The following is a 19603-nucleotide window of genomic DNA, read 5'->3' as shown; positions in this document are numbered from 1 at the left end:
ACGTTTGCCAAAGACTTGTGGGATCATTTATTTCTTCTTAAAGCCATAGTGTAGCCTGCAGGATGGTTTTCAGCTAACCTTGTTGTGACATAGAGACGAGGCGGTAGAATTTAGAATTTGGAGCAGGGGTGGGTACTGGTCTTTACAGTTAACCCAAAATAGATTAGCCACACCGTATGCGTGTAGTTTCTTTTTTAGCCTGTAAATTGAATTAAGTCAGTTATATGCCAAGCAGTTCCTGTAAAAAACAACATGGCTAAGGTAAGTGATAATGATTGAAAAGAATTTGTTGTCCCACTGAAAACTGGGAGAGAGAATGAAACTCCCCCAGCCCTCCCGCCCGGTCCTTGCCTTGGTGAGGCATTTTGCTAGTGTAGGTTGTGAACGTCTAGCTTAATGTTTATAGTTTGGGGTCGGTGGGGAAGAGACTGATGTGATGGGTGTAGATCATTGTCTAGGAAAACTGGAAAATTCATGGAATGAAGCAAGGTGTTTTAGTGAAAACCTGTCATTCAGGCCCAATATTGATCTGTTACCCTGTTTCTTAAATCCTGGGCTCCATTTATATATTCATGCATGGTAAATGTATGTTCAGTGACAGGATTGGTCAGAAATACTACTTCTTTTTCATCCTTAATTTAAAAAATTTCTTTCTCCATATTTCTAACTACCACGTTCTTCCTAATTCTGAAAGCTCACCTGCTTGGTGGCAGTTTTGCCTGGTGATAAGCATTTTCCCTGGGGTACATTGTATTCTGTTCCTGTTTCTTTTTTTTTTTTTTTTTTTTTTTAGGTTTTTTTTTTTATTTTGGGAGAGAGAGTATATGTGTGTGCAAGTAGGGGAAGGGCAGAGAGAGAGAGAGGGAGAGAGAGAATCCCAAGCAGGCTCCACACTCTCCGTGCAGAGCCCGATGTAGGGCTCGATCTCAGGAACCACGAAATCATGACCTGAGCTGAAGTGGGATGCTTAATTGTCTGAGCTACTCAGGCGCCCGCCCCTCTGTTTCTGTTTCTGAGAGTTATCAGCAATTAAGCTTCCTTAAACTTGAATATGAGGAGTAGTTTTAGATACTCAACCCCTCATCGCCCCTTCCCTGCTCCACACCTCTCTGCACATGTTGTTCAGGGTTGTTTATGAAAAACAGAAACACAAAAATAGGTTCTGCTCATAGCCGGTTCTCCCAGGTCACAAACATGTCTGAGAATGGCACTGCTGTTTTTGTAGGAGACCCAAGATTTACTGTCTTCAGTAATCAATAGATTTTTTTTAATCAAGGTATAATTTACATACAACATATTAGTTTCATTGTACACCATAATGGTTTAATATTTGTATGTATCGTGAAGTGATCACCATAACGAGTCTAGGTATCATCCATCACCACACCTAGTTGCAGAATTCTTTTTCTTGTGATGAGAACTTCTGAAGTCTACTGTCTTAGCAACTTTCAAATATGTAATCCAGTGTTAACTGTAGTCACCATCCTGTACATTACAACCCCATGGCTTGCTTATTTGATAACTGGAACTTGGCAGTTTTTGACTCCCTTTATCCGTTTCATCCATTCCATCCTCTGCCTGTGGCAACCACCAATCTGTTCTCTGTCCCTGTGAGCTTGGTTTTTGTTTTTGTTTTGTATTTGTTTTAGATTCCACATGTAAGAGATCATAGGGTACTTGCCTCTCTGACTTCTTTCACTTAGCGTAATGCTCTCAGAGCCCACCCGCGTTGTGGTATATGGCAAGATTTCCTTATTTTTGTGGCTGAATAATACTCCACTGTGTATATAAATCTTCTTTCTCCATTCATCCATCGATGGACCCTTAGGTTGCTTCCATATCTTGGCTATTGTAAATAATGCTGCAGTTAACACATGACTGCGTATATCTTTTCCAGTTAGTGTTTTTGTTTTCTTTGGATAAATACCCAGAAGTGGAATTCCTGGGTCATATGGTAGTTCGATTTTTAATTTTTTGAGGAGCCTCCATATTGTTTTCCATAGTGGCTGCACCTGTTTACATTCCCACCGTGTACCAAGGTTCCAGTTTTTTCAAATTCTCCCCAACACCTGTTTTTTTTTTGTCTTTTTGATAATAGTTATTCTCACAGGTGTGACATGATATACCCCATTGTGGTTTTGATTTGCATTTCCCTGATGTTGAGCATTTTTTCATAATTTGCAAAGATCTTTACCTTAGGAAAGGCTTTTTGTCCCTGCTTCCAATGACCTGCATAAGTTTTAAGGTATACGTAACCAATGTAAATATAACATTAAAAAAATTTTTTTAACATGTTTGAAACTGAGCTGCTCAGATATTTTTAATTGGTACCTGATAGTTCATCAGATTCATCTGCATCATTGTTACACCCTTCTTCAGTTGTTGGCTGGGTGCATTATTTCAGTATTAGGAATGAAGTGGCTATGGGCATCTTTTTTGTTTGGCTTAGCTAGCATTAGTCTTTATTCCAGTAGCTTCTCTCCTTTTAAATCATCCCTTTGGGCATTATTTTCAGAAGTGAGATTACTCGGTCAAAGGGACGATCATTTTTATGTTCCTTGATGGGTCTTGCTGGGAGACCATCTTAATAAGGGCCCTTGATGTCGTGATAAATCTCCCTGGTGGAGGATGCAGGTGGTTTGCAAGTGAATTCTGCTCTAGGATAAGCAGTGACCATAAGGTTTCAGTCTCCTGTGTAAACCTTCCTCGGTGGCAGGTGGTTAAGCTTGATCATGTGCACTGGCCCCCACTCTGCTTCCTCTCAGATCACTTCTCTCTCCAGCTCAGCCCTTTCTTCTTCTCATCTGCCTAGAGAATTCAAGCATCTGTCCAGAACATGCTTTCTATATTGAATAGCAGAGAGGACAGTGTCTGTTAATTTTCCTAGTCCCATCTCCACTTCTTTTGTGCACTGAGTGAGGGCTCATTCTCATGCCTGTCCTAGCCTAAAGCTGGGCTTGCTCACTGATTGCAGGCACACAGTTACATCTGCACTGCTTTCTGTCTTTATCAAAGCATTTCTGATTAAAACTACAGAGAGCCAGAAACTAGAGAAAATAGCAAAGAAAGCCAGGACCAGGTGACCTGAGAGGGCTAAGTTTACAGCTTTTTGTTTTTAAGTATACGGCTGTATAAACTTCTAAAAGATATATTCTTGGGTCAGTGCCAATAATGGGAAGGAAGGATGCCCATTTTTCTTCTAAACCTACACCCGATTCCTCACCCCCCACCCAGCTTCCTTCTGATTACATGCACTTGCTTTTCCCAAAGCCTGTTCAGAACTTTTCCACTTTTCACCCGTGTTCTGCTTGTGCTCAGCTTGCTGTGTCTGTATTTTTCAAGTACCCTTCCGGGTGCACCAAGGACTAGAAATCCCTTTGTCCTGTAGGCAGAAATCAGGGTGCTGTGATTCGGTTCCTCTCCTTGGCTAATCTCTACAGCAGCTGGGCTTCTTACACTCCTTCCCACCACACTGCCAGCCCCTGGGAGGAGTACCCTAAAATACAGACGCCACCTCTGCTGGCAGTCCTTCCATGGTTTCCCATCACCTGCAAGATGAAGTCCAGGCTCATCATTGTACAGCTGGCCCCTTTCTGCCCCTCCCACGCACGGCCTCTCCCCACTCGACACTAACCCATCACCTGCTCTACTTACTTCCAGTTCCCCAAACTTGCCAGGCAGTTTAGAGCCTCTGCCCTGAGCAAGTGTCGTTCCCATCACCTGGAATGCTCTTCCTCACCTTGTTTCCTAGTCAGCTTGTCTCCGGAGCAGTTTCTGTCATTTCCATCGTGCAACCTTTTTGGACCGCTCCAAATAATTTCCGTTTGCTATTTAACATTCATTGAGCACTTAACTGTGTGCTAGGAGTTGCGCCAACCCTGTACGTGCATCACCGCACTTACTCCTCACAGTCCTGGGAGGTGGGGACTAGTGCCCTTGAGAATATCACACAGATCCAAGTGCTGGGTTCAAGGTCACCTAGCCTAAGCTCTTCACTACCCAGTGGTAACTATCTTCTCTGGGCTTCCGTTCTGCCTTGCAGAGAGCACTCTGACTTGTCATTGTAGCTTTGTGTGCGTGCTTCTCCCCTCAGATCTATCCTCTGGGACAGAGCAGCCAGACAGTAAGTAAATGGAATGAAGAAGCCCCTGGGCCTGTGGTCATCTTCTATATGCTTTATAAACTTATTGCATGATCCTTTCATTTCTTTGTGGGAGGTGTTTCTTGAAACTTTGCTTATGACCACCCGCATGGGTCTTTCAGGCTATTCATGGGACTTCGATGCCACAAATAGTTTTCAGTTGCTTATAGCAGCACTGTAGTTAATAAAATGGACACTATGAAAGAGAGAGAAGACACGGCCCCTGCTCTTCATTTGCAGAGATGAGATTTGCCACATGGGACACAATTAGTGATTAAAGACAATACATTTGAATATTTGATTGCATAACATGCAAATTCTTTGGCATGACCTTCTTTGGCAAGGCCTTTGGTGATCTGATGCGAGACCACTTTTCCAACTTTGTCTACTATTCTCCCATAGACCCCAATCATGCTGATGTGTTTTGCACTGCTCTGAGCCCACCATGCTTTCGATGCTTCTGTTCCCATGTACATATTGTTCCTTTTGCCTAGAATGCCTTCTCCTTCCCATCTGCGTAGCAACCTCCGCTCATCTTTTATAACCATCTTCAGTGCTGCTTCCAGTAGATCCTTTTCTTTGGGTTTTCATGTATATTTTTCTGTAGTGTGACCCTTATCCTATAGTCTATTAAACGTTGAGCTAGTTGAGGGCAAGGCCCATGTCTCAGTGATGGAAAAATGAATGACCGAATCATAAAAAATGTTTACATAGAAAGGAGGGTGGGATGGTGTTCCAACATGGCTGGTTGTCAGTCAGGAATCACACTTGACTGCAAGGATAGAGATCTGAATAAAGTGGTTCATTCTGCCCTGTGAAACCAGTTTAGAGGTCGGTGGCCGAGTGTTGGTGTGGGGGTGTCGCTGTGTCATCAGGAGCCCAGGCTCCGGCGCTCTGCTCAGCCCCCTTTAATGCGTGGCTTCCCTCTCCAAGGTAACCTCATGGTTGCTTGAGCTACAAGAGGAGGAAAGAGAAGGGCTGTGAGGAAAGGGCAAGTCCATGAAGGTAGCTTCCTGTAAAAACATGTCTCAGGGTCCTACCCAGAAGCTCTGCTTTCATTTCAGAGGCCAGAATTTAGTCACATGGGTACGTCTAGCTGAATTTTGAAGAGATAAATATATGGCAATAAATACAGGTAAGTAGAAATTATAAATATAATATTTATGTTGATTATATTATCATACTTAAATATAATGTAAATATAATAAGTGTATGGTAATAGCAAATTTTAAATGACATTTTTCTTTTAAAAAAACAGCTTTTAGGTGCAAATGGACTCTTCTATAAAGAAGATATAAATTGGTCAATAAACACACAAAAAGATGCTCACCATCATTAGGCATTAGGAAAATGCTAATCAGAATTACAATGAGATGCCACTTCACACCCTCTAGAATGGCTCTAGAATCAAAAAGACATAGTAACAAGTGTTCACAAGGACCTGGATTAATTACAATCCTCCTACATTGCTGGTGGGACTGTAAAGTGGTGTAACCACTTTGGAAACCAGTCTGATGGTCCAAAATGTTAAACATTGAGTTGCCATATGACCTGGCAATTTCACTTCTAGATATACACCCAGGAGAGTGAAGACATCCATCCACGCAAAAACTTGTTCATGAGTGTTCATAGTATTACTATTCATGATAGCCCAAAGTAGAAGCAACCAAAATGTCCGTCAAATAATGAGTGGATCAACAAATTGTGGTCTATCCATATAATGGGATATTATTCTGCCATAAAAATGAATGACGTACTGACACATTCTGTGACATGGATGAACCTTGAAAACATGCTGACTGAAAGAAGACAGTCACAAAAGACAACATAGTGTATGATTCCATTTATGTGGAATGCCAAGAACAGGCAAATCTATAGACAGAAACTAGATTAGTGGTTGCCTAGGAGTGAGGAGGAATGGGGAGCGATTGCTAATGAATGTCTTTTGGGGATGATGAAAATGTTCTAAAATTAGATAGTGGTGTTCATTGCACAACTTTGAATATACTAAAAACCACCGCACACTTTTAAAAGGGTGAATTGTATGGCGTGTGAATTATTCCTCAATAAAGTCGCTTTAAAAACCAGCTTTTATCTGTTTGTAAGACTTATCTTCAAAGTTAACTTCAAAAGAAATGAACTGGTAGGGAGGGTGGGGAGAAGTTCCCCAAACCAGTTAACATTTCAAGGACTGTATTTGTCTTCTCTTCATTTGAGTCTTAGCTTAAAAAAAAAAAAAAAAAAAAAAATCTGCCTTGCTTGGTCAGGGTCAGATCCATCTGGCTGGTTGCCCAGATGATGGAGATTCTGAGTGGTTTCTTTGTTCTGCAGACTTCTCATTTAAAAAATGAACTATTTTTTTCTGAGTCTCCAAAGCTGAGGAATAGAGATGCCAGGGGGTCAGCAAATAGACATAGGAAGCCACTTCTCTGTAAACCAGGATGTCATAAGGGTTTGCTCTATGGAGCTCTTGTTCCTTTGGGATTTTGTTGCTGATAGATGGGCAGAGGCAGCTCGAAGGCCGTGGGGAAATCACAGTGTGCTTGGACAGCTTCTGTGCCAAGACTTTGCATATAGGCAACTCCTGCCTGATCAGGAGCTCTGTCTCCCTAAGCCTCTGATTCCTCATCAGTGAATTGGGAAAGTGAATAATCTCACCCCGGGGTGGTCGCACCAGATCATGGCCCTGAGCGTGCTCTGGTATATGCCGGTTGTATACCCCACGGGTGACTTTGGGGTGGCTCCAGGGGGCATGGTTTGAGAAATGAAAGAGGGAAGATTGGCAGGAGAAGAGGCACCTTGGCATCGTGGGTGGTTGTCAGGATGGAAGGTAGAAGTGATGATTGGAAGGCTGTGGTGACAAGGATTGCCAGAAGGCACTGGCCAGCAGTCCTTCCTCAGCCGGTGTTACTGGTGTGCTGGTTGGGGGCCACTGAAGTCAGACCACAGGGGCAGCTGGCCTGCATGGCATGGAAAATGCTGGCAAAGGTGGTGGGGGAGGACCCTACCCCATCTGCTCTAAGCTTCCCTTGGGTCAGCTTTTGTGACATGTTCTGGATTCTTCAGCATCTTTTGCAGAGGCTCATATTCTCACAAAGCCCCTCTGGAATTAAAAAGAAATAAATCATCCTTTTCGTGTAGCACAAGATTAAGAAGTGGACTTTACATTTTTTGTCAATGTATTTTAGACTGATATGCTACTAAAGAATGTCCTTATGGGGTTCATTTTGATTAGATAAATGAAACTTTCAGATCTGATTACAAAACCCTCGAAGTCTATGTGTGGATTTTTCCAGCTATTTTTGTGTTTATCAAACTGTTCTTCACACTCCCTCTCTTCAATTGGTGTTCTATTTTTTTAAGTTGATTTTTTTTTTCTTAGTAATCTCTATAGTCAATGAGCTTGAACTCGTGACCTCAAGATCAAGAGTCACATGCTCTTCTGACTGAGCCAGCCAGGCACTCCAACCAGTGGTCTATTTTTGATATATATTGAGAAAATACGAATAAAACACAATTTAGAAGTAAGGGTAACAACCACCATAGCACCTAATGGTGTTCAGATGACCCAGCCACAAATATGCTTCTTTGCTACCCCACACATGTCTACTTGATGAGCATGCAGAGCCCTCAAGAAATTCTATTAAAGTGGGGAAATATTTATTATAGTTCATTGATTTTAAGATAGGCATTTCCCCCATTGTAACATCTCTTAAATTGTGATATGTCTTATAGTCAGTGGCATCTTACATTGATTTTTTTTTCTTTCTTGTACGATGGTGCATCTTACAATCAATTGCTTAAAACCTTGCTTTGATGAAATGTGGCCAATATTAGTCATTGAATTGAGAAAATGTATACTCTGTCTGCCCTTGGATGTACATGTTGAATGATTGCATGCCCACCCTTGCATCACCACCAGGAACTTCCACATCACCCCCTCCAGACAGCCAATAAAGCATCTTTTTGTTCTTTGCAGATTTTTATTACTAAATTACAAGAAGATCTCTCGCTCTCAGGTCTCTAACTATAAAAGGTACAGTGGAACCTTTCGCCCTTCCCCATCCCTTCCACTCCTCCAGCCCCGCAGGGTCCCTCCCAAGAGGTACTTGGTTTGTATGACTGTCCCTGGAACCATTTCTGGAATCTGGTCATCCCCAAAGGCCCTTCCCAAAGCGACTCATCAATGTGGGTTTATCTGTTGCTGTCTCTGGGAAGAAAAGGGAAGAGGGGCATCCCTTTGCCCTACTGTGTGAGGAGTGACCAGTTACTTCCTTATCCTCCCTGGATAGGACCACTGGCTCAATGACCTGTAAAGGCCATTTCAGCACTTCCATTCTGTTTGTCTCCAAGGCTTCACCTTAGGTAAGAACTTTTCGCTCTCATTCACCTCTCAGGGGGCTCTGACTTTTTACAGCTGAAGGTCCATCTTATCTGAGATGGACAGTATTACCTAGCAGCATGCATGCTCTAGCAACATGAACGACATCAAGAGCAACAGAGAACTGTACCAGCAATACACAGCCTTGGCCCCCAGGCTGCTGGCCCGCATCTCCAAACTGCTCATCATTTGCCGGAATGCAGGCATTTCTGTACCTAAGGGCATCAGGAACATCTTTGAGTTCACTTGGGAGGAACTCACTGCCGACCCCATGGTACCTACTGCGTCTGACATCCTGGGCCTGGAGATCAGCATTGGATCCCCACCTGTGGTGCTTATGGAATCAACCTCCATGCAGGCCCCTGTCCAGAAGAAGGCACCCCCACCAGTACTACCACCTCCGTCACTGCCCACACCCACTGGGCCCGCCAGCTTCACCCGCTCTCCCACCCATGGCCATCTGGTGCACTCTAGCCGGGAAATCCTGCAGAAATTCCAGCGGCGGTCCATCCACCTGCTGACAGAGCTGCTCACCCTGAAGATGAAGGCCATGGTGGAGTCTGTATCTGGTAAGGCTGGCTCACCAGATTCTTCTCCATTTTTTTCTGAGCCCAGAAGGATCTACCCAGACTGATGTGTGTGTGTCCACCACAGCCACCATAGCCCCCCCCCCCCCCCAGCCAGGTGTATAAGAATATGCTAGGGATAGGTGGCAGCCATGGGTCTGCCATACGAATCGAACCCTGTCCCACAACCCCCCTGAAGAGTCATCCTCTCCCCCCAAAGTGTTCTCTACTTTTTTCTCCCATTCCCCCAGTATTGCTGAGCTCAGACTGGAAGGTAGGCTGTGGAGAACAGTGTGAGGCCAGAGGCACTGAAGGGTGGAGTTTGTAGAAATGAAGGGTGGAGAGAGGCAGCACCCAGGAAGAGGGGGTGAATTGAGAGGGCTGATTGGTGTTTAGCAAGACCATCCATAGTAAGGGTGTAACCCCAAGATCAAGGAGGGAAGATAGAGCCATATCAGTAATTGAGCCTTCTAGATGCTTCTAGAACTTTCTAGATGTTATTTTAAATACTAATGGCACCAGGACCCTGGCCTGTGGGTAGGAAGAGAAAAGGGTAAGGGGGGTAGAGAGCAAAATGCCACCTGACAGGTCTTGGGAAATCGAGACCCTTCCATTAAGGAGACCCTTCTATTAAAAGACCCTCACTTGCTTACCCTAGGAATAGAGCTTCTCTCTACCCTTATTTCCTGGGCCATTTACAGAAGTCTTTTCCTGGAAGCACTAGCCCTGTGCTGGGAGGAAAATGAGTTGCTTCAATGATTCCTTTAGTAGGTGCCAATCCTCTGGACATCACAAGGCGCTTCGTGGAGTCCAGCCTGCTCCTCCACGTCAATGCCAAGGAGATGGCTCTTGACTACCTGATCAGCACAATTGGAAAAAGTAGCTATGGTGCCGGACAGACAGGGAGAGGTGGGTACCCAAGCTTCAGCCCTTAGAAGTTCGAATAGTGCCACTAAGCATGCAATAGAAAGGTCAAATCCCCAGTTTAAACATTTGACATCTCCAAGAGTTGAGGTGGTTCTCAAACAGAGAGATTCTGGAGCAACAGAGATTCTTAAATGCTGCAGGTGAGTATAGAAATCGGTGCAGTTCCCATGGAGAGCAGTTTGATGGTATCTGCAAGGTGGTCGATGCTCTAGCATGTGACAACTCGGCAACTTCTCTTCTAGGTCATTCCCTAGGGCTGTGCTTTTCAAACTGTCTGTGGTAAAGGACCAACTTGTAAAATTGCCGATCTCTATCTCTCGTGGACTGACGTTTTCAAAAATGTGATGTGACAGCAATGTAAAATTGACACAGAGGTTTCTAAATGTTTACTCTTAATTTTTGTGCTCATCTGGCCATGGGCTGGTGTGGATTCTCATCAGTCCACTAGCCACACTTGGCTAGTCACACTTGGTACACATGTGCAAGAAGTTGTACCAGAATGTTTATTGCAGTACTGTTTGGAATGGCAAAAGAAAATAAAATTGAAAACAACATAAGTGTCCATCAATAGGGGGAAAACAATTGATAGTCTATTTAAACAATGGAACGTAGTGAGAAGTAAAAATCAAGCACTTGTACAGCATAGGGACTGTAGTCAATAATACTATAGTGACAGATGTGTCAGATGTGACAGAGGCGACCACACTTACTGTGATGAGCAGTTTGTAATGTGCATAAATATTGAATCGCAATAGTGTACACCTGAAAGTAATATAATATTGTATGTCAACTATACTTCAATTAAAAAGAAAAAAAATAATACAAAATGAAATAAGCATTAAAATACACATATCAGTACAGATAAAATCTCAAAACACAGTGTTAAGCAAATAAAGCAAGTTTGAGAAGGATACATTTGGTATGATACTATTTCAATAAAATTTGAAAGAATACAAGCAATATTGCTTTGGGTACAGTATAAAAGCGTGGAGGGGAATGCTGGATGCTAAGTTGGAGGAAGTGAGCACTAGAGAGGGGTGGAGGGGAATAGGATCTGGGAGACGCAGTGAATCAGTTGTATCTAATGTATCTCTTAAGCATGGTGGATATACAAGTACAACTGACCCTTGTGCTGACCCCCCAAGCAGTAAAAAATCCAGATGTAACTTTTGAGTCCCTCAAAACTTAACTACTAATAGCCTAATATAGATCAAAATTCTTACTGTTAACATAAACAGTTAACACATACTTTGTGTGTATATGTATTATATACTGTATTTTTACAATAAAATAAGGTAGCGAAAAGAAAATTTGTTAACAAAATCCTAAGGAAGATGAGGCGCCTGGGTGGCTCAGTCAGTTAAGCATCCAACTTCAACTCAGATCATGATTTTACGGCTTGTGAGTTCGAGCCCTGTGTTGGGCTCTGTGCTGACAGCTCAGAGCCTGGAGCCTGCTTCGTTTTCTGTGTCTCCCTCTCCCTTTCTCTTTGCCTCTCCCCTGCTCACGCTCTCTCTCTCTCTCTGTGTGTCTCTCAAAAATAAACATTAAAAAAAATTTTTTTTAAATCCTAAGGAAGAGAAAATATATTTACAGGACCGTACTATAGTTATTGAAAGAAATTCACATATAAATGGACCCTCACAGTTCAAACCCATGTTGTTCAAAGGTCACCTGTGTTCATTTTGGATGCCTGAAAGTCATCCTGCCTTTTAGGTTTCATAGGGAAGCGTAAAAAAAATTTTAATCTCATAACCATTGACCCTCACCTGTAAAATCCATCCCTCCCTGTAAAATAGCATCTCTCCCCGTCCACTGGATGTTTGTCCATCTTGGACAAACCTTTCCTTGGAGGTCAGAGCTTAAACATCTGATAATATACATGTACAGTACAAATAAATTGCATAATAAAATTGCCAGCCTTGCAGGAAAAATGTGGGATTTCATGGAGTCAGTGGAAGCGATGTTGGAAAGCTGCTCAGTCCCCATGCGAAGCCACTGACGATGGATGGCACAGTGAGGCAAAACCAATCAGCTACTGGAGACAGGAAAATCATCTGGGGCAGCGACTCCTTGCAGAAAGGATGATTTGGGGGTCAGTTAAAAATAAAAACTGATAAAGCCCTTGGGTATTTTTGCAAAGAAAAACAGGAAGGTACTCATGTTTTATTGCTATCCTACAACCATTCAGGAAAAAAGAAAATCACCCCACCTCAAAAAGTAAAAAAAAAAAATGACACAGTCATTTTTATTGCTTATGAGAATTAGCGTGTGCTTACAAAATCAACAAACTTTCGTTTAATACAAGGTGAAAGAAAGTTATTTTGATAAATTTTGGGTTTTTTTTCTAAGCCTCAATCCAAGTATGCTTTATTTTTTTCTTTTATTAAATTTTATGAAGTTTTTAATTTTAATTACAGTATATTTAACATACAGTGTTGTGTTAGTTTCAGGTGTACAATATAGTGAGTCAGCAATCCTATGCCTTGTTCAGAGCTCTTCACTTATTTCACCCCTCCCCCACCTACCTCCCCTCTGTAACCATCAGCATGTTCTCTGTACTTAAGAGTCTGTTTCTTTGTTTGTCTGTCTGTCTCTCTTTTTTCCCTCTGCTTATTTGTCTTTTCATGTGTCTCTTGACCATCTGGTTGTCTTTGGAGAAATGTCTGGTCATGTTTTCTGCCCATTTTTTAATTGGATTATTTATTTTTTGGTTTTCAAGTTTGTTTTCATTTTCTAAAATAAAATTCCAATTGGACTCCCCCACCCCCACCTCCGCACTATTTACCATGACCTGGAGGTCTTTGTTTTAAGGGAATTTACTCTTTGTGCATGCTGCTCAGGATCAGCTATGCCATGAAAACACTGGCCCTCTAACTATGCTGTAACTATATACACAGATGGTTACCAGCATGCATGGAGTCCTGCACCTTGCATTCTGTGTGGAGCTTAGAGATCCATCTCATTTGTGGGGGACACTGCCTGCTGGTCTATTGCATGGGTAGGAAAGTCCCACCTGGCCCAGCGGCTCACCCTCAGACCTGCCCAAGATGCTCCCCTACCTGAATGTAGCGTTCCCTTACCTTGAAAAGGAAATGGTTGTCACCATTAGTATTCCACCCCATAAGGTGTTTGAGCATTCTTGCAGGGTCACAGACGTTCACCCGTGATTCAGTGGCTTCCTGCCTCCCTTCTGGGTTGTGGTTAATATGGTGGAAGAGAATTTGCAGAGAACTGAGCTGAACTCTGGAGAGGCTTTGATGATTTCTGCATCCTGCTACATTAGCAAGAGTGTTCCACCACACTCCCTAAGAAATCTCTCACTTGCTGGCATGTCTGTTCCAGATGCTCCTCTTTAAACAAGCCTAGAGCTTGGGAAAAAAAAAAAAAAAACAAAACCTAACCACCAAAATATAAATGAAGGACTGATCTGTTCTTTTTGGAAAAGCATTAATCCTAGAAGGACTTGAATTAGCTCTTACAGGGCATTAAAAAGAAGATCCAAATGCTGTTGACGTATTTTACATGACTTTTGCTTTTCTGGACCATCTTACTGCATGAGGTAGACTAAAGCTGTAACTGGGTCTGGAGTAGTCTTCCCTTAAAGCTACAGCCAGAATATACCCCTTGCTTAAGGAAGCATTTCCTTAGTGATAAGCCTGCTTCCTGCCTTTTCTTCTTTCCAGTACATACTAGTCTGCCTTGTCATGAAAGAAAACTGGGCTGCTCCTTGATTTTCAGTTGTTGGCAATATTACTAAGTAAAACATATACAAAAAAGGAAAACAAATAATCTTGCCATCTTTATTTACGTAATTCCTATTTTTCATTTTTGTAATCTCCTTTTTGGTTCCCCTCCGTCTCTCTCTCTCTCTCTCTCTCTCTCTCTCTCTATATATATATATATATATATATATATATATATACATATATATGTGTATATATACATATATACACATATGTGTGTGTGTATATATATATATACATATATATGTGTGTGTATATATATATATACATATATATGTGTGTGTATATATATATATACATATATATGTGTGTGTGTGTATATATATATATATATATATGTATATATATATATTAATACTACAATTTTCCTGCCTCTCAGTTTCCTTAACTGAGAGACAAATGTTTGCCAACATAGCTATATATTTTAATAATTGTCGCTTTAATTCATTGTAGACTTTTAATGTTCATGTTCTATGATTAACCAAATGCTTAGGTCTTCAGTTTTCTACTATTAGTATAATATGCATCGCAATATGCAACTTCAGTTTCTATTGGTTAAGATTGATTAAGAGGGATTATTGGGGCAGAAAATTTCAGTATGTGTACAGCTCTTACCAAATACTATTTTCTAGATGGATTTTGCCTATACCAGCATGGTTGACTGGTTTTATCCCATCTTTACTAGTATTGGCTGTTGTCAGTTCATTTCTGCTAACTTAGAAGGTACTGAAAGTTATCCTGATCTTAACTTTTGTATCACTAGTGAAGGTTATTATTTGCACATGTGCAGTCTCTGGTTATAGTCTTTATCTATTTAGGTCAGGTCTGCCATTTTCTTTAAGAATTTGAATGAACCATGATAAGTTGCTTAACATTTCCTAACAATTTCATGCCTAACCAGCGAAATGACCATATTTGGGTAAAGAATGAGTCAATGGTTTGATGAAGTTTATGTAAGTATGATCACGATTTTCCGCCAGTGATGGGGGTGCTAAATTTTAATTCTCAAGTGGTCGGATATCAAATGATTCTATGTGAAACAGTGTGATTCTGCAAGAGCCTGATTTGTTGTTGAAGAAGCATCTGATTTCAGTGTCCCGGATAGAGAATAATTGGCCCAATGTTTATTCCCTCCACCTAGCGCCGCACTTATACCTGCATTTGCCCTCGCAATAATACCATCACCTTTTGTGCTTGCTGCTCCTGGCTCCCTGTGCTGGTGTCATTACTGTCTTGAGGGATACTATAGTGGGGTGAGGGGTACCGTCGGAAAGGAATCTTAAAGATTCCCCTTAATTACTCTGAGCCTGCTCATGCATTAAAAAGTCTTTTTCTTCCAAGATGTGGTTGTTTTGTAGCAATCAGGGCACTTCAGAATATCTACTCTACCATACTGTCAGAACAAAGAATGTAATACTAAATTTTTGGTTACAAGAAAAATTGAAAAGTTGAAAAAAGAGTTCCTCCATCTTCCACTCCAGATTCCTCTGTGAGCACTCCAACCATGGGTGTGAACTCACCTTACCAGCTTGTCTACGAGTCATCTACTGGCTGTCTGAGCTTTTCCCTCTCAACTGGAAGGGAAGTCAAGAAGAAAACAGGTAACAGAGGATTCCAGCAAAGAGCTCTTAGCCCATCTTTGGGGGAGGGGGTAGGGAAGGGGATAGAGGATTCCCAGTGTAGGCTGATGAGATGCTTTGATTTAGTTTTCTGATAGGAAGGGTACATGGCTGTCCTGCCTGTTGGCAGAAGCTATTGGCACAGATTCTTTCCCATAAAAGTTGACACATCTCAACCCAGTCACTCCACAGTGCAGTCTCATCATTTGATTGTTTTTACGTGCCCTCTGTTCCTGGTGATGTGGTTCCCTTCACACAGGGCAACATCCCTATCAAACCTGCATTTTGGGGCGCCTGGGTGGCGCAGTCGGTTAAGCGTCCGACTTCAGCCAGGTCACGATCTCGCGGTCCGTGAGTTCAAGCCCCGCGTCAGGCTCTGGGCTGATGGCTCAGAGCCTGGAGCCTGTTTCCGATTCTGTGTCTCCCTATCTCTCTGCCCCTCCTTCATTCATGCTCTGTCTCTCTCTGTCCCAAAAATAAATAAACGTTGAAACCTACATCTTCCATCCCCCTCAGTATCCCAAACTCACCCCCTCTATCAAGAGAGAGATCTATGTTGCTCCTACTCACACAGCCAGTGGGGGAACGAGTATCTGAAGAGATGTATTTGGATACCAGACCTAACAGCATGTCCCAAACTGGGCTGATTCATGCAGAAAGAAGAGAAAGACATAGAGGAACCTGCTATCCCACGGAGGAGGACACACAACAGAAAGAAAGGCTTAAGACAAAGGACAGGTGGCAGTAGACCAGATAGTATAGCAGCAACCATGCAGCCAGAACCTCAGAGAAATAAGTTGGGAGTGGAAATGGCAAGGCAAAGTCTCATGGAATTTCCAGTTACCTTCTCCCCAACCAGCTGTGATGGCAGATGGTGGAATGGGGTAGGCAGGGAGGACTGTACTTGCAAAGTAGGTGGTGGAAGGATCAGCAAAAGGTAGGAATGCTCAAAGATTGTCCAGTTGTCCAGTGTCCCACAGACACTGGAGGTAAGGCTGGAAGTTGAGAAGTTTGCATTTTATTTCTGACCCTGCCTCTTGCTGACTATGTGATTTGCCTTCCTCCAGGCCTCATTCTCCATATCAAGCTCCTCCTGTGTCTTCAGTTAGTGAACAAATGTTTAGTGAACAATTGCTAGTTATCATTCACTGTTCTAAATCCTGGGAGTATACATGAGGACTCTAAGACAAAGAACACCTTCCCAAATGGAACTGACATCTTCAGCTTCCTTGTTTGGAGTAGATCCAGCTGCCCCCTCTCATTTCCCAAGCTCCTTTACCTCTGTTGATGTGCTTTCTGTCACTGTGGTTCAATAACCCACAGCATCATTTCCAGCATCCCAATTTATGTGCTCCTGGTTTTATTATATCCACTCCTGAGCTGGCCCTAAATCAACAGAATCCCTTTGAGAGAAGACAAAGTATCTTCAAGATAAACTGTGATTTCATGATTTTTCCTTCTAATGATCTTGCAGGTGATGCCTTCTGTTGGCCTCTTTGTCTGTCCGGCTGTTTTCCTCTACTACTCCACCAAAATGTGATTTGTCATGATGTGCATCATTCTGACTAGATGTATTTTCGTGGTGTTGCATCTGTTATAGGTTCTTGATATGTTTAGAAATTAGTCTCATACATGCATGCCAGAATGGATGATTAACTTTCTCTAATAGTTTGTAAGTGACCACGTAGACCTGTTTTTCCCAGGAATGTCCCAGTTTATGCTTATTGTTCTGACATAACATTTAATGATGCCCGCTTTCACTCTAGAAACTTTCCCAGTTTATATATGTTGTACAGTTATTCTGGTTTTAGGCCACTTTGAATTTTGGACCTCTGCTCTCTGTTCATGCACATGTGCTATCACACCTTACCAACTGCCCCCTTTGCAGTTCTAGGACCAAGCAGACTTGGAGTAGACAGGCTTCAGGAGTTGAGTCTACTCCCTGAGGGAACAGCAGCTATTTTTGGAAAGTAGCCCAACTTTACAGAAGGAGAACTGAGAGAAGTCTGTCAAAAAATGGTTCCTGGTTGGAGTGAGAAGATATCACCCTCAAGGATCCAAGGCAACTAGGGCCAAGCCAGACATGAATGGTCAGACTAGAAGATGTTTCAGGAGGTCAGCCAGCTGCTAGCTGGGACTCAGGGCCAAGTCTCTGGTCTTGGGTGGTAGGAGGAGTGGCAAAAGGGACCAGAAACCACTCATAGTGGCAGATACCAGAGATGGTATCCAAGTACCAGCCAGAAAGCCGAAGAGTTGGCTGACAGTGAGGAAGTCTTCATTTTGAGGCACTCAGGACCCAGCTGGAGCCTGAGCAGTGGCCCTGGCTTGAAACTCATTTTCATTCTTGAAACCAGGATGAAGTTGAGCCTACATATATTAAGAGAGAGCATGTGGCTCCAGTTGGGTGGGCAGCAGAGGCTCAGAAACATGTGGACCTGAAATGAGGCCTCTGGAATTTTAGTCATGGAGGACTATCTCCACAAGTTCATGTCACCAAATCCTTATACCAGCTGACACCTGCCACAGGGTTAGAACTGTGAAAATAAGTGCAATAAGCACAAAACATTGCCACCCACAGTTGAGCAGGCAGAAGAAAGAATAAGCAAATTTGAAGATAGAACAATTGAAATTATTAAATCTGAAGAACAGATTTTTAAAAAGTAAACAGAGCCTAAGGGACCTGTGGGACACCATCAAGGAGAATAACATACACATTGTGGAAGTCTCAGAAGGAGAAGAGGGAAAGGGATAGCAAGAATATTTGAGGAAATGAAAAGTCCCAAGTTTGATGAAAGACATGAGTATAAACACCAAAGAAGTTTGACAGACTCCAAGTAACATGAACTCAAAGAGACCCACACCAAGATACATTATAATCAAACTTTCAGAAGACAAGGACAGTGAATCTGGAAGGCAGCAAGAGAAAAGCAAATCATTATATACAAGGAATTCTCAATAAGATTATCAGCAGGTTTCTCATCAGAAACTTTGGGGGCCACAAGGTACCAGGGCTGTATATTTAGAGTGATAAAAGAAAAAAAAAAATGTCAACCAAAAATCCTATATTCAGCTAAACTGTCCTTCAAAAGTGAGGGAGATATTAAAACATTCCCAGATTGGCAAAACCCAAGGAAGTTCATGACACTAGACCTACCCTTCAAGAAAAGCTCAAGGGCGTCCTACAAGGTGAAATTAAAGGTCACTAGGCACCTTGAAGCTGTATGGAGAAATAAGGATATCAATAAAAGAAAATACATGGGCAATTATAAAAGCTAGTATTATTGTAATTGGTTCATAACTGTACTTTTTGTTTTTTACATGATTCATTTATTTATCTTAATTTTTTAAGTGTTTTCCTTTTATTTTTGAGAGAGACAGAGACAGAGAGACAGAGCACAAGTAGGGGAGGAGCAGAGAGAGAGGGAGACACAGAATCTGAAGCAGGCTCCAGGCTCTGAGGTGTCAGCACAGAACTCGACGTGGGGCTCGAAGTCACAGACTGTGAGATCATGACCTAATCCAAAGTCGGATGCTAAACCAACTGAGCCCCCCAGGTGCCTCTGTTTTTCAAAAGGATTTAAAAGACTTATACATTTAAAGAAAAAATTATTAGTTTAAAAGCTAGTATTACTGTAACTTTGGTTAACTACAAATTTTGTTTTCTACATAATTCAAAATACTGATACATTTAAAAAAATTGTTAGTTTATGTTTTGGTGCATATACTAAATAAAGATGTAATCTTGTTGGGGCACCTGGGTGTCTCAGTCAGTTAAGTGTCTGACCAGCTCAGGTCATGGTCTCGCAGTTCGAGCCCTGCGTTGGGCTCTGTGCTGACAGCTCAGAGCCTGGAGCCTGCTTCAGATTCTGCGTCTCCCTTTCTGTCTCTTCCACTCCCCTGTTCACACTTGGTCTCTTTCTTTCTCTTAAAAATAAATACACATTTAAAAAATTATAAAGATATAATCTTATAACAACTGAAAGAGATGGGAATGAATCTGTTAAAGGAGAGTTTTTGTAAGTTAAGCTGATAAAAATTCAAATTAGAGTGTTAGAACTTTGAGATGTTAAATGTAATCCCCACTGTTTCCCTCATTGTAACCACAAAATAGCTATACAATATACAAAAAAGCAAATGAGAAAGGAATTTAAATATCTTATCACACAATCAACACAAAACAGTATTGTAGGACCTGAGGGGCCAAAGCCATAAGGCATTTAGTA

The 19603-nt window shown here is 42.1% G+C and overlaps 1 protein-coding gene across 5 annotated transcripts in view; it reads left to right on the top strand.

Annotated features, from left to right (window-relative positions):
• The window catches only part of CA2H3orf20 (chromosome A2 C3orf20 homolog), a 98978-nt gene that overhangs the window by 1175 nt on the left and 78200 nt on the right, over positions 1 to 19603 (top strand). For 4 of the 5 annotated variants that reach the window (XM_045493920.1, XM_045493919.1, XM_045493917.1 and 1 more), the window contains exons 1-6: positions 73 to 261; positions 5206 to 5276; positions 8121 to 8177; positions 8434 to 9091; positions 9857 to 9997; positions 15243 to 15362. In XM_045493920.1, coding sequence (XP_045349876.1) covers positions 8620 to 9091; positions 9857 to 9997; positions 15243 to 15362 — 733 coding nt within the window. In that variant the 5' untranslated portion in view covers positions 73 to 261; positions 5206 to 5276; positions 8121 to 8177; positions 8434 to 8619. Of the gene's footprint in view, positions 1 to 72; positions 262 to 5205; positions 5277 to 8120; positions 8178 to 8433; positions 9092 to 9856; positions 9998 to 15242; positions 15363 to 19603 lie in introns of those variants that run through there. The other variant, XM_045493918.1, reaches the window with a different exon arrangement.

The sequence above is a fragment of the Leopardus geoffroyi genome, chromosome A2 (genome assembly GCF_018350155.1).
Source record: "Leopardus geoffroyi isolate Oge1 chromosome A2, O.geoffroyi_Oge1_pat1.0, whole genome shotgun sequence".
In the NCBI taxonomy this organism is placed as follows: domain Eukaryota; kingdom Metazoa; phylum Chordata; class Mammalia; order Carnivora; family Felidae; genus Leopardus; species Leopardus geoffroyi.
This window is presented reverse-complemented; position numbering and strand designations above follow the sequence as displayed.